General features: G+C 53.2%; 1 protein-coding gene across 1 annotated transcript in view; it reads left to right on the plus strand.

Annotated features, from left to right (window-relative positions):
* The window catches only part of LOC102941819 (phosphatidylinositol 3-kinase regulatory subunit gamma), a 346,924-nt gene that overhangs the window by 140,321 nt on the left and 186,184 nt on the right, over window positions 1-20,419 (plus strand). The window contains exon 5 of the mRNA XM_037906008.2: window positions 6,470-6,601. Coding sequence (XP_037761936.2) covers window positions 6,470-6,601 — 132 coding nt within the window. The remainder of the gene's footprint in view (window positions 1-6,469; window positions 6,602-20,419) is intronic.

Below are 20,419 nucleotides of genomic sequence, written 5' to 3' on the forward strand. Positions count from 1 at the left end.
CCCTCCCTACCCAAAACAATACTCAGCCAAAAGCTCCTGGATGGGTTCACATACACCTTTTGTTTTAGATGGGGGCTTATGCTTACTGTTACGTTAATTAAAGGGCAAATTCACACCTATCAATCTCAATGTGATTTTAATTCAACCCATAACAAGGTTCTCACAGCTTGTAACAATATTATAATTTATAATAAAAAAGCAAAATGCATTGCCAAAGGAAGAATCAGAGAAGATTAGGGTTGGAAGAGACCTCAGGAGGTATCTAGTCCAACGCCCAGCTCAAAGCAGGACCAACACCAACTAAATCATCCCAGCCAAAAGGGCTTTGTCAAGCCAGGCCTTGAAAACCTCTAAGGATGGAGATTCCACCACCTCCCTAGGTAACCCATTCCAGTGCTTCACCACCCTCCTGGTGAAATAGTGTTTCCTAATATCCAACCTAGACCTCCCCCACTGCAACTTGAGATCATTGCTCCTTGTTCGGTCATCTGCCACCACTGAGAACAGCCGAGCTCCATCCTCTTTGGATCCCCCCTTCAGGTAGTTGAAGGCTGCTATCAAATTCCCCCTCACTCTTCTCTTCTGAAGACTAAACAAGCCCTGTTCCCTCAGCCTCTCCTCGTAAATGATGTGCCCCAGATGCCTGATCATTTTCATTGCCCTCTGCTGGACTCTCTCCAATTTGTCCACATCCTTTCTGTAGTGGAGGTGCAAATACCCATCACATGACACCAGTGGGGCCCCAAAACAGCTACCACCGTCCAGTGCATTCAATTAATAACACATGCAGGGTTTCTGTTTGCAGATCTGTGTACTAAGATGGCAGTAGAAGCACTACTAAGGGTTATTACCACGGCATTGTAGCTGGTACATTTCCATTTCTTCCAATCGTCGCAATCTTAGGGAAAATCACCGTGCAATGCCCCAGCCTTTTGCTCCTGGGAATGGAGCACAAACCCAGCATACGCCTTGCTCTGTGTCACACTTGGCCAAGGCAGGTTGCTGCCCAAGGCTGACTTCATGACAAGTCTGTTTTCTCACAGACCTCGCCGCTGGGTTTGAACCTGCCATTCCCCCGGGGGCGTCGCTCCGAGGTTCATGGTCAGGCTTGTGGTCAGCACTGACTATGAGGTAGTGTCTCCAATTGCTGGGTTGGAGGTTTCGCCTCTGGCATTGTTCAGTGTGGTTTTCTCTCTGGTCACAAGCCAAGTGTGAAGTGAAGGCCTCTTTTGTCTCCTGTAAATAAGGGACCGGCCAGGGTTTTCTTTCAAGTGCCTCACAGTGGCCCTTTATAGAAGAAGCCAGTACGGGGCACTCGTACCACTGACCAAAACGTGACCTGGAGCCTACACCAAAGCTTTGTCGAGGCTCAGTGAAAGTGGGGGTCACTTCTTCCCGTTATGTGAGGGGAAGGTGGGAGGACTAGTGCCGCAGATGGCTGGGTCGGCTGCCTGCCATCCTGAGGGCCAGGAAAACACCAGCTACAGTGGACTAGAGTTTGCAATGGAACTGAAGTCCCAGGCCCAGCTGGTGAGCGGCCTGAAGGGCTGGATCTCAGTTTCCCGACTTGGGGAATGAACCGCGGGCCAAGTTGTGGGTTCGACTCCCGCAGCGCAACAAGGTAAGAGAGTCCTAGCGTAGCTCCTGACTCTAGTTAGGGGCCAGGTTATGGATAATTCCACCTCAGGTCAGGTTGGGTTTTCTTGGTCTTTGTCGTAACTCCTCTTCTGAGTCTTTCGAGCTCCGCTCATTTCTTTATTTTCCTGCTCACATCTGAAGATAGCCCCTCTCCCGTCACAACTGCCCTTAATCTTTGTATCTGCCCCTGGAAAGCCTCTAAAGAGGGATCCAGGAAGATGACCCACCAGGAGTGGCAGAAGGTCCCTAAAAGTGGGGGGGAGGAGCACTGGCACCCAAATTGTGACCCCATCCCTGCACAGCCCCTTCTCCCTGAGGCCCTGCCCCCGCACTGCCCCTTTCCCCCGAGGCCCTACTCCCGTGCCACCCCTTCCCCCAAAGCCCCGTCCTTGTGCCACCTCTTCCCCCAAGGCCTGGCCCCCCGCTCACTCCTCTCCACCCCCTCGTCCCCATCGCGCCCCCTTACAGCTGTAAAAAAGTAGAAGGGCCATGGCCCCCTGACCCTCCCTTCCAGTGCCCCTGTGGCCCAAAGCCCCAGAGCTCGGTTGACACTGGTTTGACATCCCCTCAGCTCCACTAAGCTCAGCAGAGTCACTCCTGATTTGTATGAGGCTACGTGAACCAGAGTCAGGCCCTAATGCTGAAAACAAGGATGTAAAGGGATAACTGCGCTCTCTGTTGAAAGAGCGATCCCCGGTTTGCATTGTGTCTGGCCCTCTGGGTGGGAGTTAACGCTCTCCCCGGTGGATTTACTGCCCTATTTTCAGGCCAGGTTTTAGACAGACAAATTGACACCCAGGCAATGAGTCCTGTGGCATATTAAGTTTCCTGCATGAACAATTTTTGTGTTTCCACCCCCCACCCCATTGCGGGTCTTTGTCACCCAATGGGGCCTTGGCAGGTTCAGAGGTACAAGTGGCCCCTCTACCAGCCTGTACACGAGTCTGGTAGCTCCCAAGAGCTGTCAAGGCCAGTTAAGGCTGCTTCCGGGGAAAACTGGCGTTCTTTACTAGTGCAACACCAACCCTGTGCTCAGCATGACCCAATAGTTACAGTCCCTGCCATGAATATCTTCAATCTCAGCTAGGAAGTGGAGGAGCTGGGGTTGCATCAGGAAGCCCCTGTTGGGTTATAATTTGGTGGTGGCGTGTTGACGTCTAGTGAGCATCACGGAAGAAGAAGGGTGGAGGTTGGGTGAACTCTAACGGGGACGTTCTGTGCGGGGACAGCCCGGAGAAAGGAGTGGAGACGGGAGTGGGAGAAGGACACAAACAGACACCGGAGGTGGGGGTGTTGGCAGAGCGGCGGTGGCGGGCAGCAGGAGCTTTGTCTGATGTGATCCTGGGAGCAGGGCAAGCTTCGTTGTGTGGATTGTCCCGGAGATGTCACTCTTGTGCAGAGGATGGTGCTCATTCCCGGATTAGTTCCGTGTCTACACTCGCACGGCTTTGCTGGTCGAGTCACACCAGTGCAGCTACACCAGCAAACCCTACTAGCGGAGACGCAGTTTATACCAGAAAAGAGTTCTCTTGTCATTATAGCTTATACCATTTCCCCAGACACAATAAGCGATCCCAGCAAAAGGTCTTTGTCCGGTAGCACTGCACCTACACTAGAGACTTGGCCAGCATGGCAGTGCCAGCTAGGGTGGTGGGGTTTTTTCACTTCTAACCAGTATAGCTATGGCATAGACCTGCATCATGCCACATATCCGTGGGCGGCTGTTCTGCAAATACAGCAAAGGCCTTTGGCGAGGACGGTGGGGCAAAGTCAAGGGCCCGGCACGCGCTCCATACTCCTAGGAGGACAGCAGCTGGCTTTCTGCTGGGACACTCAGGAGCATCTCCATTCACAGTGGAGTCACCAGAGTCAAAGGGTTTCAGCCGGAGCTGCCTTTACTCACGCCGCCACGCACGAAGTGAGAAACGCACCGTGACTTTTATCCAGAATGGTCAAGTGTTTCCAGTTGTCCTTCTCTGCTGGAACTCAGGGAAGGCGGACAGGACAAAGGGAGTGGAGGGATAGCTCAGTGGTTTGAGCATTGGCCTGCTAAGCCCAGGGTTGTGAGTTCAATCCTTGAGGGGGCCATTTAGGGATCGGGGGCAAAAATTGGAGATTGGCCCTGCTCTGAGCAGGGGGTTGGACTAGATGGCCTCCTGAGGTCCCTTCCAACCCTGATAGTCTATGAGTGTGCTTAAGTGGTTAGAACAGAGGACTGGGAGACAGGACTCCCGTGTTTCCTTTCTTGGCCTGTGAACTTGGGTCAAGTCACTTTAACCACTCTGGGCCTCAGTTTCCCCATCGGCGAAACTGAGGCTCTTGGCCAAAGAGCACACAACGGAGATGAAATCAGCGTTTGGTGTAAGTGAGTTGTTGGTGCAAAGACTCACTGGGATGGGCCAAGTGCATCCTGTGTGTCAGTCTGCGGGGCTGAACGGAGTCACATTAGCAGTAAAGGTTCCCTGGTAACACTGCACAGTGCAAAAGTCTGCTGGGTATTTTCCCTGAGAGGCCTTAAAACACGGAAATGCTCATCCCGGTGCTGGGGATGCGGCGTCCGTGCTGACACTTAACCCAGCAAATTAGCAGAGGGCTCAGTCTGTGGTGCTAATAATTACCAGGAGTTATTAATACCACCCAGGCTCACAGTCACTGCTGATCTTTCCCAGTCACCTTGGCCCGTACTCATGTAAACAGCTGTCACGATGGCCCCGTCAGCCCGGCCTCTGGCACTCAGTGCAATGGAGAGGGGACCGAGCAACTGCGTCTTTCTAAGCAGCTGGATGACACGGTGACCCAGGTCTGGACACAAAAGCCAGCCCCAAGCTGCGGGGGAGAGGGGGCTTGGCAGCCATCCAGGGACCTGTGCAAAGGAGTTCCAGCCTGGGAAGGAAACGAAGCTGCCCCGGTCGGCAGGACGGGCTGCTCTCTTTTAGGGGTGGCTCTGGCGCCTGTTGGGAGATGCAGCAGAGCGTTGCTGTGATTGAACGGAGCTAGAATGAAACATGTCTGTCCCCAGCTGGACTGGACGGAGCCCTCCCCCAGCCGGCAGCCCCTGCAGCATGAGGCTCGCTTTGATGAGAGATTTCAGCGAGTGGACCCAAGCAGTTCTGTAGCCACTGCCTTTGCAAGGTAGTCCAGAGACGGCCCAGGAAGCAGAATCCTCTCTGCACAGATATCACCCCCGCTCTCCTGCCACCGAGCTCTGCTACAGTCCCTGGTCGAAGGCTTCCTGAGCCATTCTGCTGGCTGCTAAGCCTGGCCCTGGAGCACTTTGGACTGTGGTCCCTGAAACTGAGCAGGGCCGGGGCTGGCTGGCAGAACCAGTGGGGAAAATCGACAAACCCGCTTTCTGCCGGAAACCGCGGCTCGGTCAAACCCGAAACCCATCAGGATGTTGCGTCGATTTCAGTGACATTTCAATTCAGATAAAAACTGGGGAAAGGCGCATTCGGACAGGGTCCAAACAGGCCGGTTCGAATGAACCATTTCAATGGCTCGGTTTGGAACGACTCTTGGTTCCGTTTTTTATTTTGTGCTGTATTACATACGGTGAAACGTCAAAAGTCCAAATCAACACAAAACATTTGATTTTTTATTTTTTTTGGTCAAAACAAAACATTTTGATTAACCCGATTTCCCCCTCCTCCAGCAAGCTCCCCCGGCCAGAGCTTGGCTGGGAGACCTCCAAGGAAAACCCACGATGCAAGAGTTCTAGGGACTTATTTTTTGGTTGCTCTTTCCGCAGAACAGGTGGTGAAGTATGTCCCTGCATAGCGCTGCTGGGCGGGCCACTCCAGGTCCCTTGTGCTTGTTAAAAATCCTACTGGACTTGTCCCAGCACTGACACAAGTATCCTAGACAAATTCCATTTTGGGTGATTCCATTCTGCCTCCACTGTGCTTCCTACTGGATATGGCATCCTTCACTTCCTTATAGTGTTACTTTGTGCATTTATACACTGCCATGCCCCACTCCAGAGGCAGCTGCATTTCGGTGGTTCCTGTATGTGTCATTTGAAAAGTGATTTGGGAGGATGTCTCTGTTATTAAAGCCCAATGCACAAATCAATCCAAACTTCTGAGCCATTCAATTCAGAACTCAATTTCAGCGCGTAACACCCCGGTGGTAATTCAGCAGCTACTCTTCTTTTCAAAGGGGCACGTTTGAGGACACAGGGGAAATAATTGCTGTCCCATGGTTTGTGATGTGCTTGTCTCTTCCAATTGCCAGTGTTTACTTTTAGGCAGGTTATGGGCTTCTCTCTGAGGAGGAAGAATCAGCTTTCATTGATGGTGTTTTGTTTCGCTTTGAATTGTTTTCCATGAATTACAGCATATTGAAAACTGACCTTCTCCTTTAGAGCATCGGTGTGGGTCCACGCCCCGTTGTGCTAGGCACTGTACAGATATGCCGTATGAGAGCATCCCGTCCTCAAAGAGCTTTCAGGCGAAACAGGCGAGACATAAGGGGAGAAGGGCTAGGCCCATTGAAGCCAATGGGAGTTTTGCCACTGATGACAGTGGGTCAGGATTTCTCCCAACAGCTGGATGAGACCAAAAAGGCCTTGGCAGGGGCGGAGTAGGATGGGGTAGCAAAATATAATAGGATGCTTTAGCCCAGGCCAGCCGTGAGTACCCTTGTTGTCTCCAGTGATTGCCGTGCGTATCTTAGGAGAACCTATTCTCAAGCATGAGGATTGGTCGGTTTCAGCCTCAGTGCAGGATCCCTCCAGGCAGTGAAGGGTTTTGCTCTGGGGCAAACATTTCCCCCCAGCTCGTCTGTATCTTTGGCCTATGGGAGTGACGTTCTTCCTCCGCTCCCCTTCCAGATGCAGCAGCTGTAGACATGGACCCGTTTGATGGGCAGACGTTGGCTGAGGCACTGAAGTGGTACCTCCACGAGCTCCCGTGCCCTGTGATCCACCCAGCAATATACAGCGAATTAATCTACACTGCTCAAGGTAATCACCCCGTTTGCTTTGCCTGGCTGCTTTATGGGTGGTGGGGTTCTTCGAGCTTCATCACGGGAAGGCTTGGTAAACGGGCCATCACTGCATCTCCTGATCAATCGCTGGTGCTACTGAATATAACTCGATCTGGAGTGAGCGGTGGGGTCCACATCTGGATCCAGACTGGGCTGAGGTTGAAGGGCTGGAGTTCAGGTGTGTGGTTAAGCCAGAGCTAGGGCTCGAATCAGTATCCGATTAGATGGTGTCAGACTTCCTCTAGCTTCTCTAGCGGCATGTGGATTTCAGGCAGGCGTGGGGGAAATCTCATGAGATCAGTTGTTCCCCTGAGAATTCCACTATCCTCCACTGCATCTAATGTCAGTCCCTCTAGTTTAGGATCCCCCCTGATCCAGAAGAGTTAGGGGTGGGTTTGGATCTGGCGGTTCCCTGAAATGTATAGCAGATTACATCCATGGAGAAAGGGCAGCAATGCGTCTCCAGGTAATGCTCTTCAGGGAGAATTTCCTCCTCAGGTTTCCTTCTCTCTCCTACGCTTGAGAAAAACACAGAGATGTATTTTAATGACCCCAAGAGGTTGGGATAAAGGCTTAATGTCTTGTCCCAAACACAGCGGCACCCCCTCCCATCCCACTGGGCTAATGGATCAGGAAAGATGCCCTCACTGAATCACCCTTGCTTCTACCTTGTGGGCATCTCACAGTTCTTTAGAGGTCTCCCTCTAAAGAGCCTAATAAACCCAGCTGATTGAAGTCAGTCTTGCTTAGCGTGTGATAGCTGAGAAGGATCTGGGATGAGGTGCCGTGGCTGCAGGGCAGGCTGCATTGCCAGGGTTTCCGTCCCAGTAAATTCTCCCGATGTAATCCATCCTCAGCAGTAGAGTTGAGAGGCCCCATCTGAGATCAGGCCCCCCTTGGGCTAGGCACTGCGCATACACAGAGTGCATGTGTCGAGAGCCATGGTAGACAGTCCCTGCCCTGGAGAGGTTATAATCGAAAGAGACGAGACAGACAAATGGTGACCAAAAGGGAGTAGTAGTATCCCCATTTCAAAGGAAGTTCAGGGAAACCAAGTGACTTGCCCAGGGTCACCCTGGAAAAGCAAGGAATCGAACCCCGACCACCCGACTCCTGTTCGCTTTCCCGTTCCCTGTTACTGCTTTCGTCCTCTGGCCACTCCAGTTTACTTGAGCCGTGGCTTCCTGTTAGCCTACACGCCGAAGAAGCTGAATCTCGAAATGAGCAGAACACATTGCTTCCCCCATCCTCCCTTCCTAACAGGCATCATCAGGCTTTGTCCCTGTCTCCCAGTCCATAATAATCTCTTCAAGCGGCTATTCGTAATGATCCAACTGCCGGGGATGGATGGAGCGCATGGAAACCCCCACCTCAAGTGTTAGATCAAGGTCAAGAAATCGATTGCCATTAAAAGCGACATCCCCGCCGCCCCTCCCTGCCTCATCCATCATTTGTCACGCCACCGGCGACCTCTCGACCCGCTGGCATGGAAGAGCCTTTAGGAAAGCACACACCTCCCCGGAGCCCGTAGTCCCTGCTGTATCCATCACTGGGATGACATCGGGAGATGGACGCAATTGGCAGGGGCCTGCTGGTAAAACATTAAATAGCCACGGAGAGCCCTTCACCCAAAGAAGCATCGGTTTCTCTTTAGATTCGTTCTTCAGTCCTGGGTGGATGCCCTTCCTTATTGCAGCCAGTCTGTGAAAGAGAATAGACTCTAAGCCAGGTGCAAAGCAGCTACTTGCTATTGGCCTAGCTGCTTAGTTACATGTATCGTTGAGATTTAGAGGTAATAATGGGCCAAATCCACCCCTGCTGTCAGTGGAGTTACCCCAGGGATGACTGTGGTTCACCACTAGCCTTTCGTCCCAAAGGAGCCCAGAGTGCTATACCAACAGAGATCAACAAATTACATCTCTGGATCACTTCGCACACGGCTGAAATGCAGCCACCTCTGGGGCGGGACAGCAGGCAGGCAGAATGCACTCCAGTTTAGGGCAGGAAGCAAACACTGCGCAGCCCTTTAGGAAAAGGCAGTGACAAAACAAGCACCAATCCAAACCACTGCCGTGATTTTGTCTTGTTTCCCTTCTCCGTCGCATCGTCTGTTGCCCAAGGGAGGCCCCAGTGCTGCAAACCCTCCTCCTGGGACTAGTCCCGTTCAAGTCAGGCGTACAGGCTATTCGCATAAGGAAGGTGTTTTTGGAATCAGGGCCTCCGACTGTAAACTCGGCAAGGCAGCGACTGAGTGGCCAACCGGCGGCTGGTGTCAGCTGTCGTAGCTCCATTAAAGTCTAGCGAGCTAGGAGAGTTGACACCAGCTCCAGGTCTGTGCCTTTACTGCTGAAAAGCAGCAAGAGATCGGCACTGAGAACAGAAATGATCGCTCTAAAACTAACCGGCACAAACCACGCCCGGCCTGCTCCACCCAAGGCCTCATGGGGACACTTCCAGTAGGATTTTCAGCTGGGTTTCTTTGTTTCCTTTTTAATCTCAATTGAAAAGAAAGGGTTAAAGGAACCTGAAAGCTTATTGAGGAATCAGGAGCATATGGTATCTCCCCCGCCCTTCATCCACCATCCCTGTCCCCAACACACAACTCCCTCCGAAACAGCCACATGGACAGCAACGACTTTAGCATTACTAACACTTGCAGCCACTGTAGACGTGCTCCGTCCGGCAGCTTTTCGCAGACATTCAGTAAATGCAAGGGGGCCGACGGTACTGAGTCGACAGGTCAGTTCTTTGGCTGTATGACGGTAACACAGCTAGGTTGGCTGTGTTTTTCTGAGTCTCATGGGTCAATCGAGCCATCAAGCTGAGAACACGGGAGAGGCCCCCATCAGATGCAGAGCAAAGAGGAAAACTGGTGACGGGGGGAAACTGGGTCTTCCGCTGATGACCCAACTTGTTGCAGAGCGCCCTGTGTGTTGTGCCTGCCTCTGGCTCGAACCTGGGCTCTAGTGGATGTAGTATGGAAGGGGTGGGGTCTTGGGTCAGGCCAAAACCAAGACAGGCCATGATGTTCAGCTCTGAATCCGAGCTCCCTCAGAGGCAGAGAGATTTTCAGACCTGCCGAATCAGGTGGGTCATTCCCCAGGAAGGCTTGGGCTCCTCAAACTTCAGGATATACTGTCCTTCCACGGGGCTAGCCACAAACTCCAGTGCAGAGAATCGCAGGCCCCATGCCAGCTGCTGGAGTGTCTCGGGTGGGCACTGTGCTTCTCAGAGGGACAGGACATGTTCCCCGCTGGCCCAGGGGCTGCTGATGGAGAGGGAGGCATTGCCCTTTCTGGGATATCCAGCACCAGCAGGGGTGCTAGGCCCACTCACTCCTTGCACTCCGGGGGGTGCGAATATACCAGGCCTGCAACTGAGTCCTCAAACAGACACCATAGTCGAGGATGGGGATTGAACCCAGGGGCTTCAACACCAGAAATCACAGGCCTCGCCCACTTGCACTAAGGAGGAGCTCTCTCTGCAATGGGGACGTAGCAGGCTGCTACTGTCTGTAGGCCCAGCCACTAAGAGACATGAGCACACCCAGCAGGCCAGTGGAGCGCACAAGGACTGAAAGGCTGCAGCAGCATACTGGGTGAGGGAAGGCTCCTTGCTCCCTTACCCTGGTTTCCCCTCCTGCAGCTCCGTGCAGAAACCAGCCCAGCTGAGCTGTGTGCACAGAGGAATTCGGGAGTCTGGTGGTGCTTCTACGGCAGGCAGTGGTAGAATTCCTAAATAATCCTCTCCCATGACATGAGTCATAACAAACAAGCTCTCCGCAAACCGGGGCTGAGGCATTTCACAATCCCCCAGCATCCGAGTGCTGTTCCTTTGGATTGTGCACCACCGTCAACCAAGCCAAACACCGCGAGTTTCCACCCAGCAGCAAAGAATCTAAACGCTGCCCTTGGGCAGAGACATGAAACCACAGCCACTTGTGCCCGTCTCCGGTGGTTACCGGGGCAGAAGCTAGAGATCCCTCAGCAGTCCTTGGAAAATACCCCTGGGATAAGCCCAACACGCCTTCCCTCAGCGAAGCCAGCTAATGTCCAAGGATGCAAGTGAGCTGAGCCTGCATCCCCGGCATCTAGCCCTTTGCCGAGACGCCTTGAGAGTTACACGCCCTGGAGAAACTAATTCTCTTCTGCCCTAGAAGTAAAGAATAGTCAGGAAAATACAGAGCAGAAGGCCTGGTTAGGATCTGAATCTGGACTTTGTAGTCTATCCCATTGCAGGGGCAGGAGCAAATGTTCGGAAGTGTTCAGAACCAGGACTCTTGGTTAAGGACCTTTTCTCATAGGACTGATCCTCTGCTGGAGTGACACGTGACTGAGCAAGCAGAGCCCCTCAGGGCTTGGGTCCTGAGTTCTAATCCCTGAATCCTGAAGTCCTCACTCACTTTTTACTCCTTGAGGCAAAAATTCGCACTGACTTCAGTGCAAGATTTTTCCTGAGCGAAGGCTGATGACTGCAGGATTTACTCCTTAGCAAACGCTTGGCGGGGCGGGCTTGACTTGCTGGCCTCTGGGACGGGTACACGTGTGTCTCCTAAATAACGGCGCCCAGTGACAAAACCAATGGCACGTCTGAGAAATTCACCCTGCGCTGAAGGCAGGAGTGAGGCTCTAACCTTATCTGTCCTGGAAGGAAGCACAAATACAGGTGGAAAATGCAGTAAGCCGTGTCCAAACACCACTGCGCGGCTCTCGTCTTCTCTCTCGTCCATAGGCACCAGAACGGGTGGCATTGCCTCAAACGCCGAAAGGCTCTAGGCGCAGAGCCGGTGTGCCCCGGCCATGCCAGAAGCCCCAGTGGCTGCCAGATCCCTGAGCTTCAGGCCAAGGAAGAAAGCATTATTACAATATTTTGGCTCGAGTGCCTGGGAAGGTTTTACTGTAATCTAGTCAACTTTTGGCTTTTTATGGGCGTAGAAAAACCTCTGCTTTTTAGCTCAGGATGTTGGAAGCCCCTTTCGGTCTCTGCGAGCGTTTTTGGCCTGCATTGGATTGTTACAGGTTAGGTTTTATTTGAATTTTTCATTCAGGGAACCGGCCAAGTGCTTATAACTGGGAAGGTCCAGGCAGGCAGAAATCTTCAGTTCATCCAGCAGCCAGGCTGGGCTCCAAAGACCTTCTAAGTGATTTCTAAGAGAGAGAAAGCAGGGCCAACGCCAAAGAGCAGAATTTCTTCTTTCGCTGCCCACCAGCGTATCTGAGCACCTTGCACACGGGAGTGAATTTATCCCCACCACACCAGTGTGAGGTAGGGAATTGTTATCCCCAGTTCACAGGTGGGGAACGGAGACACAACGTGACTTGTCCCACGTCACGCAGAGTCTGGGATAGAGATGAGAATTGGACCTTGGACTCCCAAATCTCAGTCCAGTCCTCCTCCGCCTCTACTGTAAGGGGACCTTTAGCATGGAAACCCTCAGTGTGAGCATGCAGAGCGAGCTAGCTGGCTGTCTGCATGGCGAATATTATTTCTATTGTGGTCGCATCTAAAACGTACTGGCTGCTTGCCAAAAGGATAGGAAGACCCGGTCCCTGCCCAGAAGAACTGATAATCCCACGATGGTGTTTCTAAGGGACCTATCAGCTGGGGACCTAAAGCGCTCTGGAATCCATTACCTGGAGCAGCGTGGCTCCGGATGCCCACATGCAGGCCAGGTAGGAGGGTGCTTTAAGCCGTCTCCAAGCAGTGGCTAGGGTGGCCTTCCCCAGCAGTGGAATTTCATGAGCTTATAACAAAAGATTCAGGCTCGGACAGCTTAAAAATGGTGCCTCCAGCCCCCCTCTGAGCACCTTCCCCCTTGTTTTGGGCTGTCTGTGATCTTGTACAATCCAGCCAGCTTGAATTCAACCCTATCCTTTACCCAGGGTGGAAAATCTAGAAGCGGAGAAAGCCGTATGGGGGTACCGTGGGGAACTGTCTTGTACTGACAGGGGCTGGGCGGGATGACCTCACAGTGCTTTCCCAGCGTTTGTGCATCACGCCCTTGAGTGCTGTATTAGGATGAGCAAGTGAAGCTGCGTACGAGGATTTAACAAGCAAAGACTTAAAAATCAAAGGGCAAACATTGCAAGTCTTTGCGGGGGGCAATGTAGCCAAGTGGGTACAGCACTGGGTCTCAGGAGACCTGGGGTCTTATTGCCAGCTCGGCCACTGACCCACTGGGTGACCTTTTGCAGGTCACTTTCCCTCCCCATGCCTCAGTTTCCCCATCTTTAAATGGGGGTAATGATCCTGCCCTCCTCAGTAAAGCGCTGGAAGATCGGCAGATGAATGGCGCTGGATAAGAGCTGGAGAGTATCCGTATAGATCCCCTTTTGCTCAGCCCTTACTCCTCAGCATGCGTTTTGCCGGGCCAAACGCTGAGTCAGGATCTCAGCACTGTCCCTGCAGCTTCCGAAGGCCAGATGAGCGGAGGAAGTCACACCCCCACGTGGCTGTTGTACCGGATGCTCCGGGGCTGCAACGCCCCATCAACCAGTCGGATCCATCTAGTTCACAGTGCCTTCAGTCTCCCCACTGGCTCTTGCAGGGGGCTGAGTGGCCACGCACACCTCAGACCTGCCTGCTCTGCCCATGAGCACGGCCCCTTGCCGAAGCGTTTGGAGCAGAGCAGCCAGGGAGCTGGCCCTTAGCTCAGGCTATGGAAGCACGTGCTCCGAGCTCCAGAAGGCTAGGGTGACCATCCGTCACATTTTTTAAGGGACAGTCCCATTTTGGGGGACTTTTTCTTAGATTGGTGCCTATTACTCCCCACCCCCGGCCTGTTTTTTTACAGTTGCTATCTGGTCACCCTACAGAAGGCCGACGTTTTGTTCCCCACAGGCCGGCTCTCTAGAAGGGTCCTGGCAGCCTTCCCTCTGCTCAGTGCAAAGCCCTGGGTTATGGGCGTGCTGTGCCTGTTGTCTGGTTTTTCTGGCAGCTCTGTTTCTTGGTGACTGGGGGCGAGGTTATTAACCTGTGGAAGTGGCTCCGAGAGCATCCCGAAACTCCTGTACTGAGGGAGTTACTTAGAGTGATTGTTCCTGGGGGAGGCGATACAGCAGCCGTGGGCCCAGATTCACAAAGCTATTTCAGTGTCTAACTCCCCCTGAAATGAAGGCGAGGTAGGAACCTAAACACCTTCACGCACCCGGGCCTGGCTACGCAAGTGCACGCCTGCGCTGGAAACCACTGAGACCCTCATTCAGCATCTAGGCAGGCAAAGCACCTGCCGGTTAATCTGTTAGGGTTAATGGTAGCAGCCATTGACAGATGGGGCTTGCGGGGGTAGACGAGGCCAGTGCCAGTTGTGGCTGGGACCGCCGAGTTCTGGGATGGGGCCAGGTCTCCACGTGGGGCGAGTCAGCTCTCACCGCAACTCCTCTCGGTAGTAATTATCTCTGTTGACAGAGCGGCCTGGATCGCTTGGCACTAGGCGCCAGCCACCTGTGTGGTTGAATACGGCTGTGTGGAAATGTCTACGCTTAGGAGCAAAGACAGTAGGCTGCTCTTACAGGACGGGGGATTCTATCCTGGGGAGCAGTGACGGACAACGGTTTGGGGGTTGTGGCAGAGAATCAGCTGAACGTGAGCTCCCGGGGCCAAAAGAGCTAATGCCCCCCTGGGAGGCATAAACAGATGGATCTCGTGTAGGAGCAGAGAGGTGATTTTACCTCTGGATGTAGCGCCGGTCCAATCCTGGGCCTGGTTCTGGTCCCCGCCATTCAAAGAGAATGTAGATGAACTTGAGACAGTAGGGAGAAGAGCCATGACATGATTAAAGGATTAGAAAACCGGCCTTGGAGTGATAGACTCAAGGAGCTTAACAAAGCAAAGGTTAAGGGGTGACTTGCTTAGAGTCTGTAAGTACCCTGCCTCTAAAACAAATATTTGATAACAGGCTCTTCAATCTAGCAAAGAAAGGTCTAGCACGTTCTGGAAGCTGAACCTAGACAAATTCAGATTGGATGTAATGTATACATTTCTAACAGTGAGAGTAATTAACCAATGGAACAATTTACCAAGGATCATGGTGGATTCTTCATCACTGATGACTGTTGCAATCAAGACGGGATGTTTTTCTAAAAGATCTTCTGTAGGAATTACTTGGGGGCAGGTCTCTGGGCCTGTGCTATGCAGGAGGTCAGCCTAGATGCTCACAGTGGTCCCTTCTGGCCTAGGAATCTATGAATTGATTGACACCCCTGCACATATGCATATCCCCGCAATGCTCTAACATCCATGTCCAGAGCAGATGGCCTTGTGAAAGCTGAACCAGCAAAAGAAAGGAAGCCCGGGGCCATCAATGTAGAGCAGGGGTTCTCAACCCTTTTCTTTCTGAGGCTCCCCCAACATGCTATAAAAGCTCCACGGCCCACCCATGCCACAATAACTGGTTTTCTGCATATACAAGCCAGGGCTGGTGTTAGGGGGTAGCAAGCAGGGCGATTGCCTGGGGCCCCACGCCACACGAAGCTACGTTGCTCAGGCTTCGGCTTCAGTTCGCTGATATTCAAAGCCCTGCAGGCCTGTTTTGATTAGAACGAGATATTGGTGATATGAGTCAGATATATACTTGGGGACATCTCATTTATGTACAAAACGTTTATTCTGGGCCCAGATACCTTCGTGTCTGCCCCTCCAGTGAGCTGTGTGCTCAAGGAGCTTCCTCTCTGGCTCACACTGACATCTTCTCTGGTTTGCGCTGCCTCTAACACACAGTCTGTAACTAGACTCCTAGCTCCTGTCTTTGCAACCAAGGAAACCCCTGTTAATCTGCCTGGGTTAGCCCTGAGCTGCCATGTGGCCGATTGTCGTGGGTGATCACCACCCTTTTCTGTAGCTGTTTTTACTGCATAAAGGGGCTTGACTGCACCTTCTGTTGAGTCTGAAAGAGGCTGCTTGGCCCCCATTGGCTTTGACAAGATCTGTGATTGTCTTTGGATCTGAGGCTAAGGGCTTGTCTACGCTGACACGAGGGGATCTCCAGTCAACAGTATGCAAACACCTCACAGTCTTTACAGGACTTATCCTCACACACCCCTGGGAGGCAGGGCAGGGCTGTGATCTGCATTGTATGGGGGAAACTGAGGCACAGAGAGGCTACGTGACTTGCCCGAGGACATGCAGGGAGGCTGCAACAGAGCAGAGAATCGAACTCCACTCTTCAGCTTGCACGCTAACCCCTGCCCCATGCTGCCTCTCCGTGTGCCCTGGGCGGCCTGACTGGCACCTTCCACCCACTCGGCTGTGAGTAACAGCCCCATCCTTCAGAGCCAGCTGCTGCCACACTGTCATTCCCAGCTGGCCAGAAGGGGTCACTGTTGAGCAACATGAAGTTTTCCCTTCCAGCGATTAACTCCGCGTCTCCCACAGCGCAGGGCAGATCGTAGCATCACCCAGAGACCACCAGGGCAGACCCATGAGGGCACCTTTCTCTTTGTTTCTGGGATGTGCAGGAGTTCACTCTCCTTCCCACTTCGAGCCTAGAATCCCAGTGTCTCCGCAAGGCAGGATCCCTGTCCCGCGATCACCCAAATGGTTAACTATCCACTTCACTTAAAAACTTGGCTCCCTTTTCCTCCTTCGGAGCCCACGTTTTGAAATAAGATTTCCCCCTCTGTTGTTATTATAACTACCCGAGACCTTCCTGTCTCAAGGAACAAAACATTTCCACCGTCCGCGGGATTAGCACCTCTTTAAATCATGCTTTTGGCTCGCCTGGGAAGGACCAAAAAACCCAAGCAGGAGATCGCTGTGGGGAACGCAACTGGCTAAACGAGACCGAAATGAATTAGCTCTTAATGAGCGACGACCCCAGCTTGCAGTCAAGCCTTTCGCTGCTCGAAACGTCTCACTTGCCACGGCACCTTTGGCTTTATCCCCCTCTGCTGATTGCCTCTTTGTCCAGCCACTGCATCGGCTAAAGGGCTCAGCGGGCAAACGAGTTGCACGTCTGCATGTTCCAGGCATCCCTCCACGCACGCGATGACACGTGGCCAACCAACCACGTTTCTCCCGGGCTTTCCCCCTCCCACCACAAACTTCCCGGGACTCAGCGCTGGAAAGGGGCCATTTTCTGTAGCTATTGCTGACCCCCTCTGAGGATCGCAATGCCAACGTACCTCTTGTAAACCTTAGCCCGCTCTTGCAAGTGGAGAGATTTGAACTCCGAGCTCCAGGAGCAAGAGCACTGGGCCTGCAAAGTACTCACGTACCACAGGGCAGTGGGGAGTCTTAAGTGCCAGGTTTAGCTCCGGCACTTGTTCATTCTTACTTATTTTATTCTGCCAGGGCAGGTAAGGCCTGATTCAATGGAAGGATTCCCACTGAAACACAGAGATGTTGGGTCAGGCCCCAGGGGTTGGATCAGGCTCCTAGTTTGCCTTCATTCCTTGGCTTTGCTTGTAGCTTCTTCATCTAAATCAACAGCCTCATTCTGAGTCCACAGCTCCCCCCGCGCCCCACAGAGCAGCACATCTGTGCCATGGATGAGCAGGGCTTGGCGGGACAGGGATGGGGGAGGCCGGGCTGCTGATATGCAGGACGGGAAGGGCTGATTCCAGGCGTGCGCACGTCCCACTCAGTAAAAATGCTGCAGCGCCGAGGGGCTCTGGCTCCCGCTGGCTTTGGCTGGAGACGCCCTCTGAAAATCCAGCTCCTCGGTGGGAGCCCCGGTTCTGCCACCGACTGACCGCGCGATTGGGGGCGAGTCACTTCTCCTCGCCGTGACTCCGTTTCCCCGTCTGCCAAAGGACAGGGCACTCAGGATGCCGAGCTGCCGCTGTGCCGGGCTTTGGGACCTGGAGACGGGAGGGGATGTATAAGCACTGACTGTTATTTAGAGAGAGGTCCCGGCGTGGATCTAAAGCTTCAAGGGTGCTCAGAGGGTGGGTCTTTGCTGTAGGCCCATCTCCAGCACTAAGACCGTTCCTGGCTACTTGGATCCGTTCGGCCGATGGTGTGCGTATTACAACTCCCAGCTCTTACCATTGCTCCGTTTAATCCCCTGCTGCGGCAGGACGTGCCGCGGGGACGGGAGCACCATTGGGCTGACGGGAGGAGGCCGGGGCACCTTCGGCTCAGAACCCCCTCAGGTTGGAGGGGATTGGTTGGGAATCGGCCCTGCTTTGAGCAGGGGGGTGGACTCGATGACCTCCTGAGGTCCCTTCCAACCCTGAGATTCTATGATTCTATGGAGGGTTTGTGTCTCAACTCACAGTTTAATGGGGGGAGAGGGGGTGTAGAAAACCATTTTTACTGGGACCCCGGCCAGGCTGGAAGCACCTGCGAGCACAAGAGCAGGAGCCTGTGGCTCAGAGAACGGCCCGGCCCAGCAGATCGGACACGAGGGACTTGTCTACAAGAGGCATTGCTGCCTGGCAAGCCAGGAGGTGAATTTCCAGCACATTCGCTCGCTGCACAGGGACATCCTGCGTAGGCAAAGTTCATAGGGATCATCTGGGGAGCAGCTCCGATTTTTCACTGACGCCTTTGCTGTTGGAAAGCCCTGGCCTGCTGCCTCCATCCTCATTCGGTGAATGCACACACAGGCCAGATCCAGCACAGACTGGCTCAGGGCAGCTTCCCCAGCCTTCTCCATTGCTGTCTTCTCTCTCCTGCTCTCACCACAGCTGAGTCAGCGTGGGTAAGGCAGGAACTGCCTCCGGGACAGGGATTTCCCTCTGGCTGGAACAGCTGGCTCCTCAGACTCCCTGGATCATTCAGGGTTTGGCAGGAGACCGAGCAAAAGACATAACTTGGCCCATGGAGTTTGAACTTGGGTAGGGGAGCGTGAGCTGGGGGCCCCCTCCAATGCCCTGTCCGGGAGCAAAGCTTCCTGCGGCCGCCTGATGACCGCGGCTGTCTACATGCCTTACGCCTCTCCTGAGATCCCCTGCATGGAGCCAGCCTGGAGTAGCCAGCTCCAGCCACGTGGGACCCTTCTCTCGACAGTCAGCTGAGGGCAGGGGGCCTTGGGCTCTCCCAAGCTCAGCACTATTGAGCTGCGTTTGCATGGGGATGGGAAGCCTCCAAAGACGGTCGCGGTGCTCCAGGCATGGGTGGCTCGGCAGCTTGTGGGCACTGTGCTGCAGGCCTGCTCAGAAGCTTAAAGTGAGGCACATGCGTAAGTGAGGGCAGGATCCGCACCAAAGAGACCCTAACGTTTGGTTGGGCTGGGTTTTCGTTCGTGTTAAGCCCTGGTGTTAAGTAGCAGGGTTTTTTTAACATCTCAGTGGTGTTCCTTTCAATATTCATAGATATTTTAGGTATTATTAAGGTCAGAAGGGACCATTATGATCATCTAGTCTGACCTCCTGCACAAGGCAGGCCACAGAATCTCACCCACCCACTCCTGCGATAAACCTCTCACCTATGTCTGAGCTATTGAAGTCCTCAAATCGTGGTTTAAAGACTTCAAGGTGCAGAGAATCCTCCAACAAGTGACCCCTGCCCCATACTACACAGGAAGGCGAAAAACCTCCAGGGCCTCTGTCAATCTGCTCTGGAGGAAAATTCCTTCCGACCCCAAATATAGTGATCAGCTGAACCCTGAGCATGTGGGCAAGATTCACCAGCCAGATACCCAGGAAAGAATTCTCTGTAGTAACTCAGAGCCCACCCTATCATATAACATGCGAGTGGCTGATGGGTCTGTGCGCTGCTGCCATCTGGTCGCTAGGCTCAGAACTGTGTTTCATAAGCCCTATACGGCTAATAATCACTGAAGATTCTCCTTCAGCTCAAGTAGCGGGGGGGGGGGGGCTGTGCTTAGAAGCACATTTCTCAGTGCTGACTCTTCAAGCATTTGTAAAGGGACGCCCTCCGCAGAGGTCTCAGCCCAGCTTTGTCCTTCTCGATTGCTAGCTTGTCCCTTTGCCCTTCAGGAGACCCGCTGGGCTGTACACTGATCAAGTCCTCAGAAAACCCTACCTAAAAGACTAACACCCAGACAATGCTGAATTAGGAGCAAATTAACCTCAGAAAAGAACCTATCAATTATAGCCAGCACAAATAACAATCAGGCCCTTTAATTTTAAACTTAATCCCCTTCGTCTTAGTGTGCCCCAGGCGTAACACGCAGCAGCAACCGAAATACACTGCAGCTGCCCTTGCGTCCTCCGTATGCAGCCCTGGGAACAACGAGAAGAGAGGCTGGGAAAGCCGGGGGAGGAGGCCGGGTCATGGCAGGCCAGGGTGGGGACTGAGCTATTTAGGGTTAGAGCCTGCCAGTGTCTCTGCCCGGGCTCACACCAGCACCTAGCGGCATCACTGGGTGTGTCCCAGCAGAGCCATTGGCAGATCTGGGCCCTAGACTTTAAGGGCCAAATCCTGCAATGATTTGACCCTCATGCCGCCCTGCTGAAGTCAATCAGGCTGCATAAGGTGTGAGGCAATGCAGAATCTTCATGGAAGAGTGATAGGGATGGCACCTCAGTATCCTGCTGGGATGGGTGGAGAGAGAGAGAGAGAGAGAAAGGGAAATAGAAAGAGAAAGATGTATGGGATGCACAGATATGTATGGGGGTGGGTAGACGTATGGGGGTGGATGGATGGGGAGATATGGATGGGGTGGATGGATGACTAGATAGATATGTATGGGGGTGGATGGATGGGGAGATATGGATGGGGTGGATGGATGACTAGCTAGATATGTATGGGGGTGGATGGTGGGGAGATATGTGTGGGAGTGGATATACATGTATGGTGGTGGATGGCTGACTAGATAGATATGTATGGAGAGGATAAAAGTATAGGAGTGGATGGATGGATATGTATGGGGTGGATGGATGAATGG

This window comes from Chelonia mydas, chromosome 8 (assembly GCF_015237465.2).
Source record: "Chelonia mydas isolate rCheMyd1 chromosome 8, rCheMyd1.pri.v2, whole genome shotgun sequence".
NCBI lineage: Eukaryota > Metazoa > Chordata > Testudines > Cheloniidae > Chelonia > Chelonia mydas.